The sequence below is a fragment of the Scyliorhinus torazame genome, chromosome 5 (assembly GCF_047496885.1).
Source record: "Scyliorhinus torazame isolate Kashiwa2021f chromosome 5, sScyTor2.1, whole genome shotgun sequence".
Lineage (NCBI taxonomy): Eukaryota > Metazoa > Chordata > Chondrichthyes > Carcharhiniformes > Scyliorhinidae > Scyliorhinus > Scyliorhinus torazame.
The window spans coordinates 176705856-176726457 of NC_092711.1; the positions used below are offsets into that span (position 1 = coordinate 176705856).

The following is a 20602-nucleotide window of genomic DNA, read 5'->3' on the forward strand; positions in this document are numbered from 1 at the left end:
ATTTACAAACTGAATTGTTATATAATCTTACCCTCTTTCCCCACTCACGACTTTAACTTGTAAACTGGTTCTTCAATTAATCTGGCATTTCATCTCGAGGCTCTGCTCCCTCAAATATCCTGTTCCAAATTAATTCTGCAATGTGTTGCTTGGATGTATGTTGGCAATATCTCTTGTTCCGCTCTGTACCCATTTGCCACGATTTTTTCTGTTACTCTGTTGCATTCAGTGTTTAAAAATGATTTAAAACAAAACAATTTATTAAAAATCTGTCCAACTCATCTGTGAATATATTCAATGACTCCACACCCCACTGGTCCCTGTGGAAGAGAAATCCAGAGACTAATAACCCTCCAAGGGAAGAGATGACTGGATTGCACTTTATCGCAGAACCATAAATAATATATCTGATGTGTACCATATAAGACATGCCTCTGTCTGGTATTAACTTACTGTCCCCTTAAATGTCAGCAATCACCTGGAGAAACTAGCCCTTTATTGTGAATATTAGGAAAGAGACCATCCTTTTAGCCAGACAAATAAATGTGTGAAGCTGAGGGAGCAAAGGATATCAATGTCTTTGAGAGAGAGAGAGAGAGAGAGACCTGGGCCAAGCTTTGCAGAGTCTGCACCCTCCCTGGATTCACTTCCTTTCCCTTCAGTTGCTGCAAGTGACCAATTGAAGGTCAGAATGAGAAAATAAATGGAAAGGGGGGAAGAAAAGAAATTGTTTTACTCACAGATGTTGGAGACAAAAACAAGTTTTCAGTCTGTGTGAGGCCCCAGTTTTGCTCATTGTCCAGCTTCCGCATTCAGAAAACGGGAAACTAAGTGGATGGTGGAAGAGTCCTTCCGGTTCACCAACTCTTCCCATTGGTCAACAACTTTCCTCCGCCTCACTCATTGTTCCCCCTCCTCGAGACAAGGTTTCCAGGCAACCGGCTGCGGCCAGAACAAGAAATCTCTCGGTGATTCCCCTCTCCCCACCCCGGGACTGAGCATGTCCGAGGGAGAGCAGAGATTGCGCATGTGCGAGGGAAAGCTCACCCTTGACCTTCCTGCTGAGGCGTTGACCAATGGGAATGGTTGGATGACCGGAAGGACTCTGGTCCTCCAAGGCAATCCGCGCGGGCTTTGTGTGAATGGAGCTTGGACGTCACAGACTGAACCTTCCTCCTGTCTCCAACATCTGTGAGTAACTCTTTTATTGTCGTCACAATTATTACAGAAACCAATTTACAAGGCTCCAGGCCTCATTACACTTCAAATTGATGATTAAACAGTCACTTAACACAAAACAGCTGCAAGGCACAAGGCCCAATTCCATTTCACAATAACGTTGGAACAGTCATTGAACACAAATAGCTGCAAGGCACAGGGCCGAAATACGTTTCCAGATACCAATTAACCAGTCACTTATCACAACCAGCCACAAGGTACAGGCCCTACACATAGTTCAAGTAACAATCGAACAGTCACATCACACGAACAGTCGTGAGGCACAAGGCCACGAAACCCAACGACCATTCCAAAGAAAAAAGGAACAAAAAAACCACAAGACACGAGTACATTTCGAGGTAACAGCCTCTAAACACACAAGACAAGCAGTTGCGAGGCACAAGGCCCTGATACAATACGGCCGCTTCGGAAACAAATATGACCCACAGGGCCTCGATACATTTTAACAGTGTCATATCAAACCCAATCATCAGGCACCAGGCCTCAATTCACCCCAGAAAAGATTTAACAGGATAGAATCAATCACCGAACACTAATCCCCGCTCACCCACCCCCGTTCACCCCGCCCTGCAGCCGACACCCTGGGGGAAAGGCCCCTCCTCGCTAAGAGCACAGACCACCGGAGAGCCAGACCCGGGCGCGGCAGAGGAGAGAGGGTTCCCCCCTCCTGGACCCCGCCCAAAGGCTCGGGACCATTCGGAGGGAGAGCAGTTTCGCACCAACTAGCGTTCCACCACAATTACTAATTACCATTTCAGGGAAACCCGAAATGAGTTGAATGTCATAGGCTGCTAAAGAAAACGAAAGCAAAGAAAACATGAAAACAAAATCCCTTAGTACTCATAGAAAAGTCCATAAAAAAAAAAAGTCCATTAATTTTGCACGTTCCACATCATGACCCCAGCGCTCCAGCCAAAATTTCACAAGGAACAACATGTCCTCAAAGTCCTCCAATGGCAGCGGCCAGAGTCGCTCCAATGTTGGCAACAGTCGACAACAGGGAAGAAAGTCCCAGAGTCAGTCCCAACCGCCCACAGGGCGTCCAGGGGGGCCGAACCCCCAGAGACCCCAGGAACGGCAGCAACCCACCCCGGGCTGCAGGCCGCGGGCCGCCCATCGGGTATCCACTCCCGGTTCCGACCCGCCGCTTCCAGCAGCCTATCCAGCTGCCATCCTTCCTCCATTCCTTCGTCCTCCATTGGGCGAACTCAAACCCGCCGACAGCAAACCTCGCAGTCCGAAGCAGTGCCTCCGCAGCTCAACCGCTGACTTGAAACACGACTGGTCGCAGTACTCCGAAACCGGTCTTCTCCCCTTCCCTCGGGGACCAGGAGCAATGGGCGCCGAGTTGCTGTTTCACCCCATCCAGGAAGCTCCCAGAGGCGGCCTGCCTTTCGAATCGGCCCGGGGGCGGACACCAAGCTCGCACACAACCGCCCAAGCCTCCTCCACTTTTCACCCCAGGAGTTTGGACAGTGTCGGCCGTAGCTCCCACAATCCCCCGCACGGGCGGGTGATCAGGTACTGCGCATGTCCAAGGGTGAGGGGAAGCTGCGCATGTGTGGAGGAAAGCCCAGCCCCTGACCTTCCTGTGAGGTGTTGGCTAATGGATAGAGTTAGGACCGGAAGGACGCTGGTCCTCCAATCAGCGCGGGCTTTATGTGAAAGGAGATTGGGCTTCACACAGACTGAAACATCCTCCTGTGTCTCCAACATCTGTGAGTACCTCTTTTAATGTCGTCACAATTTTCAACACAGACTCATTTACAGGGCACAAGGCCCAATTACACTTCACATTAACGATTCAACAGTCACTGAACACGAAACAGCTGCAAGGCACAAGGCCCAATTACACTTCACATTAACGATTAAACGATCACTGACCACAAAACAGCTGTGAGGCGCCAGGCCCAATTACATTTCACGACAACGTTGTAACAGTCATTGAACACAAACAGCTGCAAAGCGCAGGGCCGAAATACGTTTCCAAATACCTATTAACCAGTCATTTATCGCAACCAGCCGCAAGGCACAGGCCCTACGTGTAGTTCAGGTAACAATCAAACAGGTTCATAACTCGAACAGTCGTAAGGCACAAGGCCATGAAACCAAACGACTGTTCTAAAAGTAAAAAGAAACAAGGAGACACAAAGCACAATTACATCGAGGCATCAACCTCCAAACACATACACAAGCAGTCACGAGGCACAAGGCCCCGAAACCATACGACCACTCCAAAATAAAGTAAAGAAAAGAGAAACAAAACCCAAAAGTACAACACACGACACAGGCACGTTTCAAGGTAACGACTCTAAACACAAAAGACAAGCAGTCGCGAGGCACAAGGCCCCGATACAATACGGCCGCTCCAGTACAAATATGACCCACAGGGCCTCAATTCTTTTTAACAGTATCATATCAAAACCCAATCACCAGGCACCAGGCCTTAATTTACCCCAGAAAAGGTTTAACAGGGTAGAATCCATCACCGAACACTAATCCCTGCTCACCCACCCCCGTTCGCCCCGCCCTGCCGCCGACACCCCGGGGGAAAGGCCCCCCCTTGGCTGAGAGCACAGACCCCCGGAGAGCCAGACCCGAGCGCGGCGGAGGAGAGAGGGTTTCCCCCCTCCTGGACCCGCCCGAGGGCACAGGACCATTCGGAGGGAGAGCAGTTCCGCACTAACCAGCGTTCCACCACAATTACTAAATACCATTCCGGAGGACCGAAATGTGTTAAATGTTATAGGCTACTAAATAAAACAAAAGCAAGGAAAACAAGAAAGCAAATCCCTCATTATACATAGAAAAAGTCTATCGAAAAAGTCCATTAATTTTGCAAGTTCCATAACACAGCACCGGCGCTCTTGCCGAAATTTCACGAGGAACAACATGTCCTCAAAGTCCTCCAATGGCAGCGGCCAGAGTCACTCCAATGTTGGCAACAGTCGACAACGGGGAAGAAAGTCCCAGAGTCAGTCCCAACCGCCCACAGGGCGTCCAGGGGGGCCGAACCCCCGGAGACCCCAGGAACGGCAGCAACCCACCCCAGGCCGCGGGCTGCCCATCGGGTATCCACTCCCGGTTCCGACCCGCCGCTTCCAGCAGCCTATCCAGCTGCCATCCTTCCTCCATTCCTTCGTCCTCCATTGGGCGAACTCAAACCCGCCGACAGCAAACCTCGCAGTCCGAAGCAGCGTCTCCGCAGCTCAACCACTGACTTGAAACACGACTGGTCGCAGTACTCCGAAACCGGTCTTCTCCCCTTCCCTCGGGGACCAGGAGCAATGGGCGCCGAGTTGCTGTTTCACCCCATCCAGGAAGCTCCCAGAGGCGGCCTGCCTTTCGAATCGGCCCGGGGGCGGACACCAAGCTCGCACACAACCGCCCAAGCCTCCTCCACTTTTCACCCCAGGAGTTTGGACAGTGTCGGCCGTAGCTCCCACAATCCCCCGCGCTGGGGAACCCGCTCTATCCGCCGCACGGGCGGGTGATCAGGTACTGCGCATGTCCAAGGGTGAGGGGAAGCTGCGCATGTGTGGAGGAAAGCCCAGCCCCTGACCTTCCTGTGAGGTGTTGGCTAATGGATAGAGTTAGGACCGGAAGGACGCTGGTCCTCCAATCAGCGCGGGCTTTATGGGAAAGGAGATTGGGCTTCACAAAGATTGAAATGTCCTCCTGTCTCCAACATCTGTGAGTAAAACACTTTCTTTTCTCCCCCTTTCCATTTCTTGTCTCATTCTGACCTTCAATTGATCACTTGCAGCAACTGAAGGGAAAGGAAGTCAATCCAGGGAGGGTGCAGACTCTGAAAAGCTTGGCCCAGGTCTCTCTCTCTGAAAGACATTGACATCGTTTGTTCCCTCAGCTTGACACATTTATTTGTCTGGCTAAAATGATGGTCTCTTTCCTAATGTTCACATTTAAAGGGCTGGTTTCCCCAGGAGATGGCTGACATTAAAGGGAACAGTAAACAGGACAAACCAAACCAATTACTTTCCTGTCGGAATACTCTCCACCATCAGCAAAGTGATGGAAGGAGTCATTAACAGCGCTATCAAGTGGTACTTACTCAGCAAAACCTGCTCACGGACGCTCAGTTTGGGTTCCACCAGGGTCACTCAGCTCCTGTCCTCATTCCAGCCTTGGTTCAATCATGGACAAAAGAGCTGAATGCCAGAGGTGAATGCCAGAGGTGAGAGTGACTGCCCTTGGTATCAGGGCAGCATTTGACCGACTATGGCATCAAGGAGCCCCAGCTAAACTGGAGTCAGTGGGAATCGTGGGAAACTCTCCGCTGGTTGGAGTCATACCTGGCACAAAAAAAGATGGTTGTAGTGGTTGGAGGTCAATCATCTCAGCTGCAGGAGTTCCTCAGGGCACACTCCTAGGCCCAACCATCTTTAGCTGCTTCATCAATGACCTACCTTTCATCATAAGGCCAGAAGTGGGGATGTTTGTGGATGACTGCACAATCCTTAGTACCATTCGTGACTCCTCAGATAATGAAGCAGTCCATGTCCAAATGCAGCATGTCCTGCACAGTATCCAGATGTTGGCTGATAAGTGGCAAATCACATTTGTGCTACACAAGTGCCAGGCAACGACCATCTCCTACGAAGGAGGATCTAACCACTGCCCCTTGACATTAGCATTGGTGAATCCTCCACAACCAACATCCTGAGGGTTACCATTGATCAGAAACTGAACTGGACGAGCCATATTAATATGGTGGCCTCCAGGGCAGGCCAAAGGCTACAGCGAGTAACACACCTCCTGACCCCCAAAGCCTCTCCACCATCTACAAGGCACAAGTCAGGCATGTAACAGAATAATCACTACTTGCCTGGTTGAGTGCAGCTCCAACATGCTGCTCTACACCATCCAGAACAAAGCAGCCCGCTTGACTGCTGACATTCCATGAATATTCAAACACTCCACCACCGACGAACAGTGGTAGCCGTGTATACCATCTACAAGATACACTGCAGTAATTCACCAAGGTTCCTCCGACAGCACCTTCCAAACCCACAACCACTACTATCTAGAAGGCCAAGAGCAGCAGATAGTTGAGAACCCCACTACCTGGAGGTTCACCTCCAAGTCACTCACCAGACAGACTTGGAAATATATCGCCCTTCCTTCATTGTTGCTGGGGCGACATCCTGTAACTCCTTCCCTGACAGCACAGGGTGTGTACCTACAACTCAAGGACTGCAGCGGTTCAAGAAGGCAACTCATCACCACCTTCTGAAGGGCAACTAGGGATGGGCAATAAATGCTGGCTGAACCAGCGACTCCCACATCCCGTAAATGAATTTAAAAAAATGTTATATTGCACAGAGATATATCTAGTGTTATATAGAATGTATTAGATATATTATTGATGGTTCTGTAATGAAATACATGTATTATTAGTTCTACCTACGTTATATATTTCCAGTCATACAGTCATTGCAGCACTTATGGAATCCATTTGGGAACTCAAGTCAATGCCGACTCTCTGTACAGCAATCCAGTCAGTGCCATTCCCCCTCGATATCCCTGTTCCCCTGAAAGCTTATTTTCTTCATATATTATTTTGAATTATTGATCATCTCGACTTCCACAACGCTTGTGGGCAGTGAGTTCCCTGTCATGACCACTCCATGACTAAATAAAGTTCTTCCTCAGAATTTCCCTATCTCTAATCAGTAAATGTATTTATATGGAGATTCTCTACTCTTGTACAGGTTTTAGTGAGTTTAGATTTGTTGATCAGCACCTTCAGGAAAATTGGGAGGGAAAGTAAGTGAATATAGGTCTCTCTGTCCAGGGTAGGAAGCAGTGAGCTTGGATTTGTCAATCAGCCTGAATCAGCACCTTCAGGAGAATTGGAAGGGGGAATATTAGATACAGCAGAGTGAGAATGGAGGGAGAGTGTGTGGGATTGAGATTTAGAGCATTTCAGGGAAAGAGAGAGGAAAGAATGTTCGATAGAAACTAGAATTGTATGTTCTGAGTTTCTATCCTGTACTAACAATGATTACTGTTGTAAAATCTGTTTGCAGGAAGTTCGAACAAGAGGAGTTTGAGGCCGAGATCTCAAACTAAATATCACGCAAGAACTGACTGAGTCACTCAATTCTTGGGATCATTGGCCTTTGAATCTAGAAGGAGAAATGTTTGTCTATTCTGTCTGCTTCAAGAGATTTTAAACATCAGTGTGTCTGGAAAAGCACTGAGACACACACACACACCCGTGTGAGACTGTTACAGAGCACTGACTGTGGAAAGAACTTTAACCAGTGACACAGCCTGAACAAATACTACACCATTCACAGAAGGGAGAGACTGTACATGTGTTCTGTGTGTGGCCGAGTCTTCAACTGATCATCCAACGTGGTGAGACGCAAGATCACCCGGACCATGGAGAAACCATGGAAATGTGAGGATTGTGGGAAGGGATTCAGAGCCCCACACAAGCTGGAAAGGCATCAAAGCAGTCACACTGGAGAGAAGCCGTTCACCTGCTCTCAGTGTGAAAAGGGATTCACTGACATTAGCAGCCTGCGGAACCACGAACGAGTTCACACTGGGGAGAGGCCTTTCACCTGCTCTCAGTGTGAAAAGGGATTCACTGACATTGGCAGCCTGCGGACACACGAACGAGTTCACACTGGAGAGAGGCCTTTCACCTGCTCTCAGTGTGAAAAGAGATTCACTAACATTAGCAGCCTGCGGACACACGAACGAGTTCACACTGGAGAGAGGCCTTTCACCTGCCCTCAGTGTGAAAAGGGATTCGCTGACATTGGCAGCCTGCGGAGACACGAACGAGTTCACACTGGAGAGAGGCCTTTCACTTGCACTCAGTGTGAAAAGAGATTCAATTATATTGGCAACCTGCGGCAACACGAACGAGCTCACACTGGAGAGAGGCCTTTCACCTGCTCTCAGTGTGAAAAGAGATTCAATTTCATTGGCAACCTGCGGAGACACGAACGAGTTCACACTGGAGAGAGGCCTTTCACCTGCTCTCAGTGTGAAAAGAGATTCAATGTCATTGGCAACCTGCGGCAACACGAACGAGTTCACACTGGGGAGAAGCCTTTCACCTGCTCTCAGTGTGAAAAGGGATTCAGTAACATTGGCCACCTGCGGCAACACAAACGAGTTCACACTGGAGAGAGGCCTTTCACCTGCTCTCAGTGTGGAAAGGGATTCACTAACATTAGCAGCCTGCGGAGGCACGAACGAGTTCACACCGGGGAGATGCCATTCACCTGCTCTGACTGTGGGAAGGGATTCTTTCAGTTGTCCGACCTGCAGAGTCACCAGAGAGTCCACACCGGGGAGAAGCCGTTCATCTGCACTGTGTGTGATAAGGGATTTGCTCATTCATCCCACCTGCTGAAACACAATGTCAATCACACCAAGAGCAGGCCCTTTAAATGCTCTGACTGCAAGAGGGGTTTCAAAAGCTCTCAGCTACTGATGTCCCACCAGCGCTTTCACTCTGAGGAGAGACCGTTCAGCTGCTCTCATTGCACAAAGAGCTTTAGTACCTCATCCAACTTGCGGAGACACCAGCGAGGTCACACTGGGGAGAGCCCGTTCACCTCGCCGACTGGGAAAAGATTCACTCGGTCATCACTTGCTGAGCCACAACGTCACTCACACCAATGAGAGACCCTTTTAAATGCTCCGACTGTGGGAGTGGGTTTCAAAGCTCTTGGGTACTGATGGAACACCAGTGCATTCACACTGAGGAGAGACCGCTCAGCTCCTCTCACTGCGACAAAGAGGTTTCAAACATCATCCACATTGCGGAGACATCAGCGAGTTCACACTGGAAAGAAGCCATTCACCTGCTCTCACTGTGGGGAGGGATTCACTCAGTCGTCCAACACGCTGAGACACCAAAGGGTTCACAAGTGATGATGGGTTAGATTCTGCTGTTATTCCTGCTGTTAATCACATCCAGGACTGAACCTGGAGTGGGTGGAGGGATTTGTCTCCTCGTCAACACCTGGTGCTCGGATGTGGCGACCCTGGGGAACTACTGCTCCCTGGACCTGGAATACCTGACTGTGAAGTGCCATCCATACTGCCTTCCATGGAGTTCACTTCTGCCATCATCACGGCGGTCTACATCCCACCCCAGGCGGAAGTGAAGAAGGCGCTTGATGAATTGTAACCGCTATAAATAACAATGAAACAGAATACCTGGCGGCCTTGTTCATCGTGGCCGGGGACTTTAACCAGGCCAACCTCAAGTGTGTACTGCCAAAATTCCACCAACACATCTCCTGTCCCGACAGGGGCCCCAACATCCTTGACCATTGCCACAAAAACATCAAGGGCGCCTGATGATCCATCCCCTGACCGCACTTCGGAAAATCGGACCACAAGATGGCGCTCCTTCTCTCGGCGTACAAGCAGAAACTTGAGCGGGAAAATCCGGTTAAGAAGGTTGTGCAAATGCTGGTTTGAGGCAAAAGAGCTCCTACGTGACTGGTCCATATTCAAGAACTCGGCAGTTAGCCGAAACGAGTATGTCAGCACCATCACAGGCTTCATCAGCAAGTGTGTAGAAGATTGTGTGCCAAAGAAGGTAGTACATACGTTACCCAACCAGAAACCATGGCTTAATCGGGAGATTCACTCCCGACTGGTCTGAGGCGTTCAAGTCAGGCAACCCTGACCTGTACAAAAAAATCTAGGTACAACCTCTGCAAAGCCAACAGGGATACCAAGAGACAACAGAAGAGTTGTCCAGACTAAGCAAGAATCATGGACTCTCATCGATTGTGGCAAGGCGTAAACAACATAATGCGCTAAAAAGCAAAGCCGAGTAGAATCTTTAGCAACAGTGCTTCCCCTTCCCAACAAACGCAATGCATTCTATGCTTATTTCGAGCAGGAAATCAACAAACCTTTGTCATCTGCCCCAGCAGCCTTGGACACGCCCATGCCCACCGTCACAGCCTCCAAAGTCAGATTGGCCTTCTTGAAAGTGAAGCCTCGGAAAGCGACAGGTCCTGACGGGAGTCCCTGCCATACACCCAGATCATGTGCGGACATCCTCAACCTTTCCCTCCTCCGTTCTGAGGTTTCCACCTGCTTCAAGAAGACCACCATCATACCGGTGCCAAAGAAGAACCAGGCAACGTGCCTCAATGACATTGATCATTATGAAATGCTTAGACCACAGCTGGAGTAATGTGTGCAGTTTTACTCCCCTTGCCTTAGGAAAGGTATTGCCACAGAGGAACAGCAACAAAGTTTGACCAGACTTGTCCCGGGTATGGCAGGACTGTCCTATGAAAGCAGATTGGGGAAACTAGGCCTCTTTTCTCTAGAGTTCCAAGGAATGAGAGGGGATTTCATTGAAACTTACAAAATCCATAAAGGAATAGACAGGGTGGGTGCAGGTGAGAGGTTTCCCCTGGTTGGAGAGTCTGGAACCCGGGGACACAATTTCAAACTAAGGGAGAAGCCACTTAGGACCGGTCTCGGAGGAGACATTTCTTTACTCCTCGGGTTGTGAATCTTTGGAATTCTCTACCCCAGAGGGCTGTGGAAGCTCAGTCACTGAGTGTGTTTAAAGCAGAGACCGACAGATTTCTTTTTTTTTTTGTTTAATAAATTATTTTTTTCGAATTAAGGGGCAGTGTAGCGAGGCCAATTCACCAATGCTGCACATCAAATTTGGTTGTGGATCTGAGACCCACAAGGCACTAGGAGAATGTGCAAACTCCACATGGACAGTGACCCAGGGCCAGGATCGAACGCAGGTTCTTGGTGCCGTGAGGCAACAGTGCTAACCACTGGGCAACCGTGCCACCCAACTGACAGATTTCTAAATATCAATAACCCATATGGATATGGAGATAGTGTGGGGAAAAAGACATTGAATCATAGGATCATAGTATTTACAGGGCAGAAGGAGGCCATTTGGCCCATTGAGTCTGCACCGGCCCTTGGAAAGAGCACCCGATCAAAGTCCACACCCCCACCCTATCGCCGTAACCCAGTAACCCCACCCAACCTTTTTGGACATTAAGGGCATTTTAGCATGGCCAATTCACCTAACCTGCACATCTTTGGACTGTGGGAGGAAACCCACTCAGACACCTGGAGAAAGTGCAAACTCCGCACAGATAGTAACCCAAGCCGGGAATCGGACCTGGGACCCGGGAGCTGTGAAGCAACTGTGCTAACCAGTGTGCTACCATGAAATGGATGATCAGCCATGATCGCATTGAATGGCGGCGCAGGATCGATGGGCTGAATGGCCAACTCCTGCTCTGATGCTCCAATGGTATAAAGATCGGTAGGAAAGTAAACTGTGAAGAGGACATAAGGAGACTACAAAGGATAGAGGTAGGTTATGTGAGTGGGAAAAGATCTGCCAAATGGAGAATAATGTGAGAAAATGAGAAATTGTCCATGTTGCCAGAAGAATAAAACAGTTTCTGATCTGAATAGTGAGAGATTGTAGAGCTCTGAGACTCCGAGGTATCTGGGTGTCCAAGAGCATGAATCACAAAAAGGGAATTGAATACAAAAGTAGGGAGGTTGTGCTTCAGTTATACAGGACATTGATGAGTCCACATCTGGAGCACTGTGTATAGTCTTGCTCTCATTTAAGGAAGGATGTAAATGTGTTGGAAGCAGTTCAGAGAAGGTTTACTGGACTCGTACCTGGAATTGGAGGCTGGTCTTATGAGGAATGATTGGACGGGCTGGGCTTGTGTCCGATGGAGTTTAGGTGACTTGATTGAACCGTATCAGATCCTGAGGGGCCTTGACAGGGTGGATGTGGAAAGGATGTTTCCTCTTGTGGGAGAATCTAGAAATTGGAGTCACTTTAAAAGTAACAACTTGCCTATTTAAGGCAGAGGAGAACTTTTTTCTCTCAGAGTTGGGAGTCTTTGGAACTCTCTTCCTCAAAGGGCAGTGGAAGCAGAGTCTTTGAATATTTTGAAGAATGAGTTGAATAGATTCTTGATAAGCAAGGGGGTGAATGGTTATCGAGGGGAATGTGGAATTGAGGTTACAATCAGATCAACTTATTAAATGGTGGAGCAGGCTCGAGGGGCCGAGTGGCCTACTCCAGCTCCTAATTTGTATGTTATCACATCCTATATAATAGATTGTAGCATTTTACCTCCAACTGATGTCAAGCTAATGGGTCTGTGGTTCCCCGTTTTCTCTCTCACTCCTTAAATAGTGTGGTTACATTTACTACCTTCCAATCTGCAGGAACCATTCCAGAATCTATAGAATTTTGAAAGATGATCACCAATGTACCCACTATCTCTCCAGCCGCCTCTTTCAACACTCTGGGATGGAGAGCATCAGCTTTTGGGGATTTATTAACTTTCAACCACATTAATTTCTCCAGTATTACTTTCTCACTAATACTAATCTCTTTCAGTTCCTCGTGCTCACTGGTCCCTTGGTTCTCTAGTGTTTTAGGACAATTTCTGTATCTTCCTCTGTGAAGACAGACACACATTGTTTAGTTTCGCTGAAATTTCCTTATTCCCCATCATAAACCCTTCTGTCTCTGCCTGGAATGGACCCACATTGGTCTTTGCGAATCTTTTCCTTTTCACATTTTATAGGAACTTTTCCAATCGTTTTTTTATGTTTCTAGCCAGTTTGCTCTCGTCTTCTATTTTCTCTTTATGAGTTTCTTGATCCTCCTTTGTAAATACTAAAACAAGTTTCCAATCCTCAGGGTTACACTTATTTTGGCAACTATATGAGTGATAAGATCTCTTATTTTATCTTCAAAAATGAGCCCAAGATCTGGTTGATTGGAGGTGTCCAAAAATACAACTTTATTGCTAATTATCCACCTCAATTCTCTTACATAAAAATAATTCAAAATTCAGATCAAATAATACGTCAAAACATAACAAAGAGAGTTAAACAAAAACATTGGGGAAACACGGTAGCATTGTGGATAGCACAATTGCTTCGCCGCTCCAGGGTCCCAGGTTCAATTCCGGCTTGGGCCACTGTCTGTGCGGAGTCTGCACATCCTCCCCGTGTCTGCGTGGGTTTCCTTCGGATGCTCCGGTTTCCTCCCACAGTCCAAAGATGTGCAGGTTAGGTGGATTGGCCAGGATAAATTGCCCTTAGTGTCCAAAATTGCCCTTAGTGTTGGGTGGGGTTACTGGATTATGGGGATAGGGTGAAGGTGTTGACCTTGGGTAGGGTGCTCTTTCCAAGAGCCGGTGCAGACTCGATGGGCCGAATGGACTCCTTCTGCACTGTTAATTCTATGAAATAAGAAAATATTAGGAAATCAATAGATGGTTCAGAATTTCTTAAAGCATGAATATAGAACAAACTTTAGTCATGAAACTATTCTTAAAGAAATTCTTATCAATGGTCTAACCCCTTATTGGTTTCAAATTCTCAGCTGAGGCTTCCTGATTTAATCAGAAAACTCTGTCACTTGGAGCATGATTTGTTATCCAGGCATTGGTCTTTACTGAAGATTCATTAATGTCTATCAAGTTAATTAAATGTCTACATGCTCCCGCCACGTGTACCAATCCTCTGAAGATAAGGCGTTCTGCATTAACCTTGCTTGTTGCTAAGGCTTTGCTACATTTTGTAAATGTTTCTGTTGCTGAGGCTGCGATACGTTTTCATTGCTAGATGTATTTGTAGAACAATGTTTTATTCATGACGAGGGCTTTTATGCAACTTTTCTTGAAACTGTGTTAGATTCTGACACATATTAAGTTGCTGTACAGCAATTCTCATATTTTTATCTGAAACAATTTCTGCCTGTATGTATACTGAATTTAAGAATTATACTGCATTGATTCTTCAAGGTACCAATAAATCAGTGAAGCAATAAATCTGTAATCTATCAATGAGCCTCTTCCTTTGACTTAATGGAATCTTTAATGTTTCTTGATAGTCACGGTTGCGTCACTTTTCCTGTTGGATTTTTGTTTCTTAAAGGAATCTATATTTTATGTAAATATGTGATAATTCCTTAAATGCGATTGCCTGTGTTTCATTACACATTTTATTGTATGTTCCCAATCAACTTGCCCCTCATAGCTTGACAGTTTCCTTCTGAGACAGAACCATGTAACCACCATAGCCTATCTTCATCTGAACTGCATGCATTGGGGTTCCAAACAGAAACAGGAACTATCTGTCATCTACCTTCCAAACACCCTTTCACTCTGTGATCCTTATGAAATTTGCCACAAGGCTCAAGAGCATCAGTCATGAGAAGGCCAGTCCAGCAGAAAGAAACCCTCCGACCCTCCCCATTGACCAACTGACAGAATGAACACAATGCAGTCCTGGATGTAATTGAGAGCAGAAACAATAACAACAGAATCCAACCCCTGTAATCAATTGTGACCATGTTGGTGTCTCAGCAAGTTCGAGAAAGCACAGAATCCCTTCTCACACTGAGAGCAGGTGAACGGCTTCTCCCCAGCGTGAACTCGCTGGTGCCTCCGCAGTGTGGATGATTCACAGAATCCCTTCCCACAGTGAGAGCAGATGAATGGCCTCCCCAGTGTGAACCCACTGGTGCCTCTGCAGGCTGGATAATTGAGTGAATCCATTCCCACACCGAAAGCAGGTGAACGGTCTCTCCCCAGTGTGAACTCACTGGTGTGTCTGCAGGGTGAATGACTGACTGAATCCTTTCCCACAAAGAGAGCAGCTGAATGGTCTCAGCCAAGTGTGAATGCGCCAATGAGCTTCCAGTACAAATAGGCACTGCAGTTGACCATTTGGCCCATTGAATTTGCTCAACCCTATAATAAGCTCAATGGCCGATCTAGCTCAGCACCATTTCCCTTAGTGACTTCAACATCTCGAAACCTATCAACTCGATCTGGAAAATACTTGATGACTTGAGGCTCCACAGTCCTCTGGAGCAGAGAATTCCAAAGCTTCACCACATCCTGGAGTGAAGAATTCGCTCCTCATCTTAACTTTCAGTCCATTTTCCTACCTGTTCCCCGTGCCCCTCAACTCCCTCGTCAATCAGAATTCTGTCTAACTTCACGGCGCCAAGGACCCAGGTTCAATCCCGGCCCCAGGACACTGCGTTTGGAGTTTGCACAGTCTCTCCGTGTCTGTGTGGGTCTCATCCCCACAGCCCAAAGATGTGCAGGGTTGGTGGATTGGCCATTCTAAATTGGCCCTTAATTGGAAAAAACATGAATTGGGTACCTTAAATGAAAAAATTATGTTTTGGCGAGGGAGGGGGGGGTGGGGGGGGGGGGTCACAATCAAATCCAGTGACTACCCACATATACTTTGTGTCAGGTTGGTGTCAATGTCCACCCCCTCACTTTTCATCCGAGTCTCAGGAGGTTGGAGACTGCTCCGGACAAGTAATGGCGGACGCAGCTCCCACAATCCTCCCATGCTGGAGAAACTGCTTTATCCCAGATGGGTGGGTGGTCTGGAACTGCACATGTCCAAGGGAGAGGGACCCTTAATTGAAAAAAAGACTGGGCACGTATAATAAAACAAATAATTCTGTCTAGCTTATTCTTGAATATATTCAATGACTCCCAGACTCCACTGGACCCTGGGGGAAACAAATTCCAGAGATTAACAACCCTCTGAGATAAGAGATTACTGAAAATATATAACATGGTTGCAGTACAATATTAAAAGACTAGAAATAATAATAAATGTACTTTACAGGTCCAGATGGAGCAGGTTAAAGAGGTGTGAATTGTCTCAAGCCAGGACAGTTGGTAGGATTTCGCAAGCCCAGGCCAGATGGTGGGGGGTGAATGTAATGCGACATGAATCCAAGGTCTTGGTTGAGGCTGTACTCATGTGTGCGGAACCTAGCTATAAGTTTCTGCTTGGCGATTCTGCATTGTTGGGTTGCAAAATCCTATCGACTCTCCTGGCTTGAGACAATTCACATCTCTTTAACCTGTGATTATCCCTCTCTCCAGTTGCTCTGTCTGGACCTGTAAAGACTTAATTACCTGCAAAGACTCTCATTCAACAGTATCGTCTTGCATCATTGACTTTATCTATCTATATGTTTCTGGAACCCACCTCTTCATTCACCTGAGGAAGGAGCTGTGCTCTGAAAGTTAGTGATTCGAAACAAACCTGTTGGACTTTTAACGTGGTGTTGTGAGACTTCTTACTTTTACTTTAACACGATCAATAATCACACTCCATGGTTACGTTGCAGAAATTGTCACTCAATTCTCCTGGAACCAGCCCAATGTGATTCTTCATTCCTGTGTTTACTGCCATTGTGTTCCTTTGCCTGACTGGCAACCCTTAACCCCAGAGGTGTCTTGCTGTGATGGTTCTCCGGATTGGATTGGATTTGTTTATTGTCACGTGTACCGTATTCAGGTCCCGATAAACCAAGTGACTCTTCCAAATCCTGAAGTGATGTTTGTTTTTTTCTGCAAATCTTCATCTAATATCCTGTAAGATGCAAGTTGAGAACAGACAATTCTAGTTTCTATAAAACATTCTTTCCTTTCTCATTCTCCAAAAGCTGTAAATTTCCACCCAACACACTCTCCCTCCATTCTCACTCTACAGTATGTAATATTTATCTTCTCTAATCCTCCCAAATCTCGAAAGGTGCTGCTTCAGGCTGATTCACAGATCCATGCTCACTGCTTCCTGTCCTGGACAGAGGCCTGAAAATCTCCATGCAGGCTGCCAGACAGGAATATGTCTATAATACCAAACTCAAAATGTGTGCAACATACAAACTTCCTTTCGCTTCAGTTGCTGCAAGTCACCAAAGTCCCCTCAGAATGAGAAAAGAAATGGAAAGGTAAAGTAGAGTTGGAGAGGCTACTCCCTCTTAATAATAATCGGGGGCAGCACAGTGGCGCAGTGGGTTAGCACTGCGGCCTCACAGCACCGAGGTCCCAGATTTGATTCCGGCTTTCGGACACTGTGTGGAGTTTGCACATTCTCCCCGTGTTTGTGATGGTTTTGTCCCCACAACCAAAAAGATGTGCAAACTAGGTGGATTGGCCACGCAAAATTGCCCCTTAATTGGGGAAAAAAATGAATTGGGTACCCTAAAATTTTTAAATAATAATCTTTATTATTGTCACAAGTCGGCTTACATTAACACTGCAATGGGGCGGTACGGTGACGCAGTGGTTAGCTCTGCCGCCTCACGGCGCCAAGGTCCCAGGTTAGATTCTGGATCGGGGTCACTGTCCGTGTGGAGTTTGCACATTCTCTCTGTGTTTGCCTGGGTTTTGTCCACACAACCCACAGTTGTGCAGGGTAGGTGGATTGAACACGCTAAATTGCCCCTTAATTTTAAAAGATGAATTGGGTAATCTATATTTTAAAAAAAACACTGCAATGAAGTTACTGTGAAACTCCCCTAGTCACCACATTCGGCGCCCGTTAGGGTACACAGAAGGAGAATTCAGAATGTTCAATTCACCAAACGCACGTCTTTCAGGCATTCTAGATGGGCAGCCTGGTAGCCCAGTGGTTAGCACCGTTGCTTCACATCTCCAGGGTCCCAGGTTCGATTCCGGCTTCGGTCACTGTCTGTGGAAATCTGTGTCAGCGTAGGTTTCGTACGGGTGCTCCAGTTTCCTCCCACAGTGCAAAGATGTGCAGGTTAGGAGGATTGACCATGATAAATTGCCCTTAGTGTCCAAAATGGTTAGGTGGAAGTTCCGGTGGCGGCTAAGGAGGAGTAAGTCGCACACTTGGTGGCTCTCAATCCAGTCGGACTTTTTCCCTGACTTTTTTGTACTTTTGAGTGCTAGTTTGGAAGGCATAGGCACTCAGGCACTGACTCCAGACACAGGTGTATGGAATTAAGAAGCAGAAAGAATCGCAAACAGTTGAAGAAGTGGGCAAACAAGGGCTGTGTACAAGCTGCTGCTGAGGACAATATGGCCGACGTCCGGACCGCGGTGCAGACAGCCCAGCCAACGACGGAGCATCTGTTGAAGGTCATTCAAGAGTGCTTTACTGTTTTGCAGCGGAACAGTTTAGACCTGATTCAGAAGGACATCGAGGGCTTGAGCATAGGCTGGATGCCCAGGATCGTACGATCCAGAAGTTGGAAAAGGCGCTGGAGGAGCAGGAGGATAACCAAAACGGTGGTGGAAGCGGAGATAGAGAGGCTGAAGGACCAACAAAAAAGGCTTCTGGAGAAGGTAGAGGACCTGGAAAATAGGTCGCATCAGCAGAATTTGAGAATCGTTGGTCTCCCGGAGGGGGCTGAGGGAGACGGTGCCGCGATGTGGCGGGCATGTTCCAGAAGCTGTTGGGAGATGATGACTTCCCGCGCCCGGTGGAAGTGGACAGGGCGCGCAGGGCGCTGGTGAGGCAGCCGCGAGAGGCGCCCCCCCTCCCCCGAGCGATGGTGGCCCGGTTTCACAGGTTCCTGGACAAGGAGCGGGTGCGACAGTGGGCTAAGCGTACGCGGAGCTGCCATTGGAATAACAGTGCCATGCGCATCTACCAGGACCTGAGCGTGGAGGTGACCAGAAGAAGGGCAGGCTACAGGCAAGTCAAAGAGATTCTGTTTAAGAAGCAGGTGAAGTTTGGGCTGCTGTATCCGGCTCACCTGTGGATCACACACGAGGGACGGCACCATTACTTTGAGGAGCCCGAGGATGCGATGGACTTCGCCAAGAGAGGAGGGCTGGTGCCGAACTGAGGACTTTGTGGACATGGGTTAATAAGACACTGGGCGATGTTTTCACTCATCGGGGGGGGGGGGGGGGGGGGGGGGGGCGGCGGGGGCGGGGCAGGTGGATGAATACTTCTTACACTGCAAATAAGAGGTGCAGGTGTTGGAGAACCAGCGCTGTCTGGAGGTTTGTTTGGCGAAGGCCGAGGAGAATTATAAGGAGGCCCGAGTAAGCTATTGCTGAAGGAGGTTAACGCAGCAAGACTCCCTATTTACTCAGCAGGTTGAGAAAAGTTGAAAGATTGCGAGGCAGAAGTTGTACGAGTTTGGGAGTAACCCGAGCAAATACAAAGGCCGACTTTGGAGCGAATTTCTCTGTGCGGCTTGGCAAAGGGAAAAGGGTCACGAAGACGGAGGAAATAAACAGGAATTTCGGGAATTCTATGCAGGATTATACAAGTCTGAGCAGTCTGGTGATGTATTGGCAGTGTGGGGCATTATTTATTTTCCTTGAATCTCCCGGAAGCCTCAGAAAGCCAGCATGAGGCTCTTAATGCTACTCTTTCTAGGGAAGCGATGTCAAAGACCATGGAGGAGCTTCAGCCAGGTAAAGCGCTGGGACCACATGGCTGTGGGTGTGGGTTTTATAGGGGATTTGAGGTTTACTGTTGGAACTATTTGTGGGTTTGTATTATCACTTTGACTCAAGTATGCTACCATTGACTCTTTCTGAGGCTTATGTCTGTTTGATTCTGAAGCGGACAAGGATCGAGGGAGCGCATCTCTTATCAGCCAATCTATCTTTTGAATGTTGACTTGAAACTGCTATCTAAAGTTTTGGTGAGAAAGCTGGAGGGCATCCTTCCAACAATCAATTTATTTTTTAAATTTAGAGTACCCAATTCATTTTTTCTAATTTAGGGACAATTTAGCTTGGCCAATCCACCTCCCCTGCATATCTTTGGGTTGTGGGGGTGAAACCCACACAAACACGGGGAGAATGTGCAAACTCCACATGGTCAGTGACCCAGAGCCGCGATGAAACCTGGGACCTCGGTGCCGTGAGGCAGCAGTGCTAACCACTGCACTACCGTGCTGCCCTCCATCTGACAATCATGAGGGAGGACCAGTCTGACCTCGCTCTGCATCACTAACCAGCTGAGCTAAATTGGCTCCTAATTATATTACAAGCTGGGCAGCGGCAGGGTTCATGAATGTCGTATTTGGGCTTCTGAGAAGATCTCGACAAATAAATGTGTCAAGCTGAGGGAGCAAAGGATGTCAATGTCTTTAAGAGAGAGAGAGAGACCTGGGCCAAGGTTTGCAGAGTCTGCACCCTCCCTGGATTCACTTCCTTTCCCTTCAGTTGCTGCAAGTGACCAATTGAAGGTCAGAATGAGAAACGAAATGGAAAGGGGGAGAAAAGAAAATGTTTTACTCACAGTTGTTGGAGACGGGAGGAGGTTTGCATCCTTGTGAAGTTCAATCGAGCAGTCACACAAAGCCCGAGCTGATTAGCAGGAGGACCATCCTTCTGGTCCTCCAACTCTTGCCATTGGTTAATACCTCAGGTAAAAGGTCAGAAGGCGGGCTACCCGTTGCACATGCACAGCCTCCCCTCTCCCTTGGACATGCGCAGTCGTGGGCAGGGGGAGATCACCGATTGGCTTCTCGCTCTGGCCGTCAGCCGGTTGCCTGGAAACCTTG

The 20602-nt window shown here is 47.9% G+C and overlaps 1 protein-coding gene and 1 long non-coding RNA gene across 4 annotated transcripts; one reads left to right on the top strand and one right to left on the bottom strand.

The window, feature by feature from the left end:
- The first annotated feature begins 1051 nt into the window (after positions 1-1051).
- Positions 1052-14123, top strand: LOC140422425 (uncharacterized). 3 transcript variants are annotated; one of them, XM_072507437.1, is made up of 2 exons: positions 1052-1191; positions 7290-14123. In XM_072507437.1, the coding sequence occupies exon 2, from the start codon at positions 7648-7650 to the stop codon at positions 8905-8907; it is 1260 nt and encodes a 419-aa protein (XP_072363538.1). In that variant the 5' UTR covers positions 1052-1191; positions 7290-7647; the 3' UTR covers positions 8908-14123. The 3 variants fall into 3 exon arrangements, with proteins under 3 accessions (XP_072363538.1, XP_072363540.1, XP_072363541.1); XM_072507439.1 differs by lacking the exon at positions 1052-1191 and adding an exon at positions 2906-2957; XM_072507440.1 differs by lacking the exon at positions 1052-1191 and adding an exon at positions 4915-4932.
- Positions 13050-20496, bottom strand: LOC140422449 (uncharacterized). Its single transcript, XR_011947462.1, has 3 exons — positions 20338-20496; positions 16363-16692; positions 13050-13517 (listed from the first exon to the last, which is right to left on the bottom strand). It is a non-coding gene; the product is annotated as an uncharacterized lncRNA (long non-coding RNA).
- Between the last annotated feature and the right edge of the window lie 106 nt (positions 20497-20602).

Coding starts and splice junctions, on each gene's coding strand:
- LOC140422425 (XM_072507437.1), top strand. CDS start 7,648: ATGGAGAAACCATGGAAATGTGAGGATTGTGGGAAGGGATTCAGAGCC.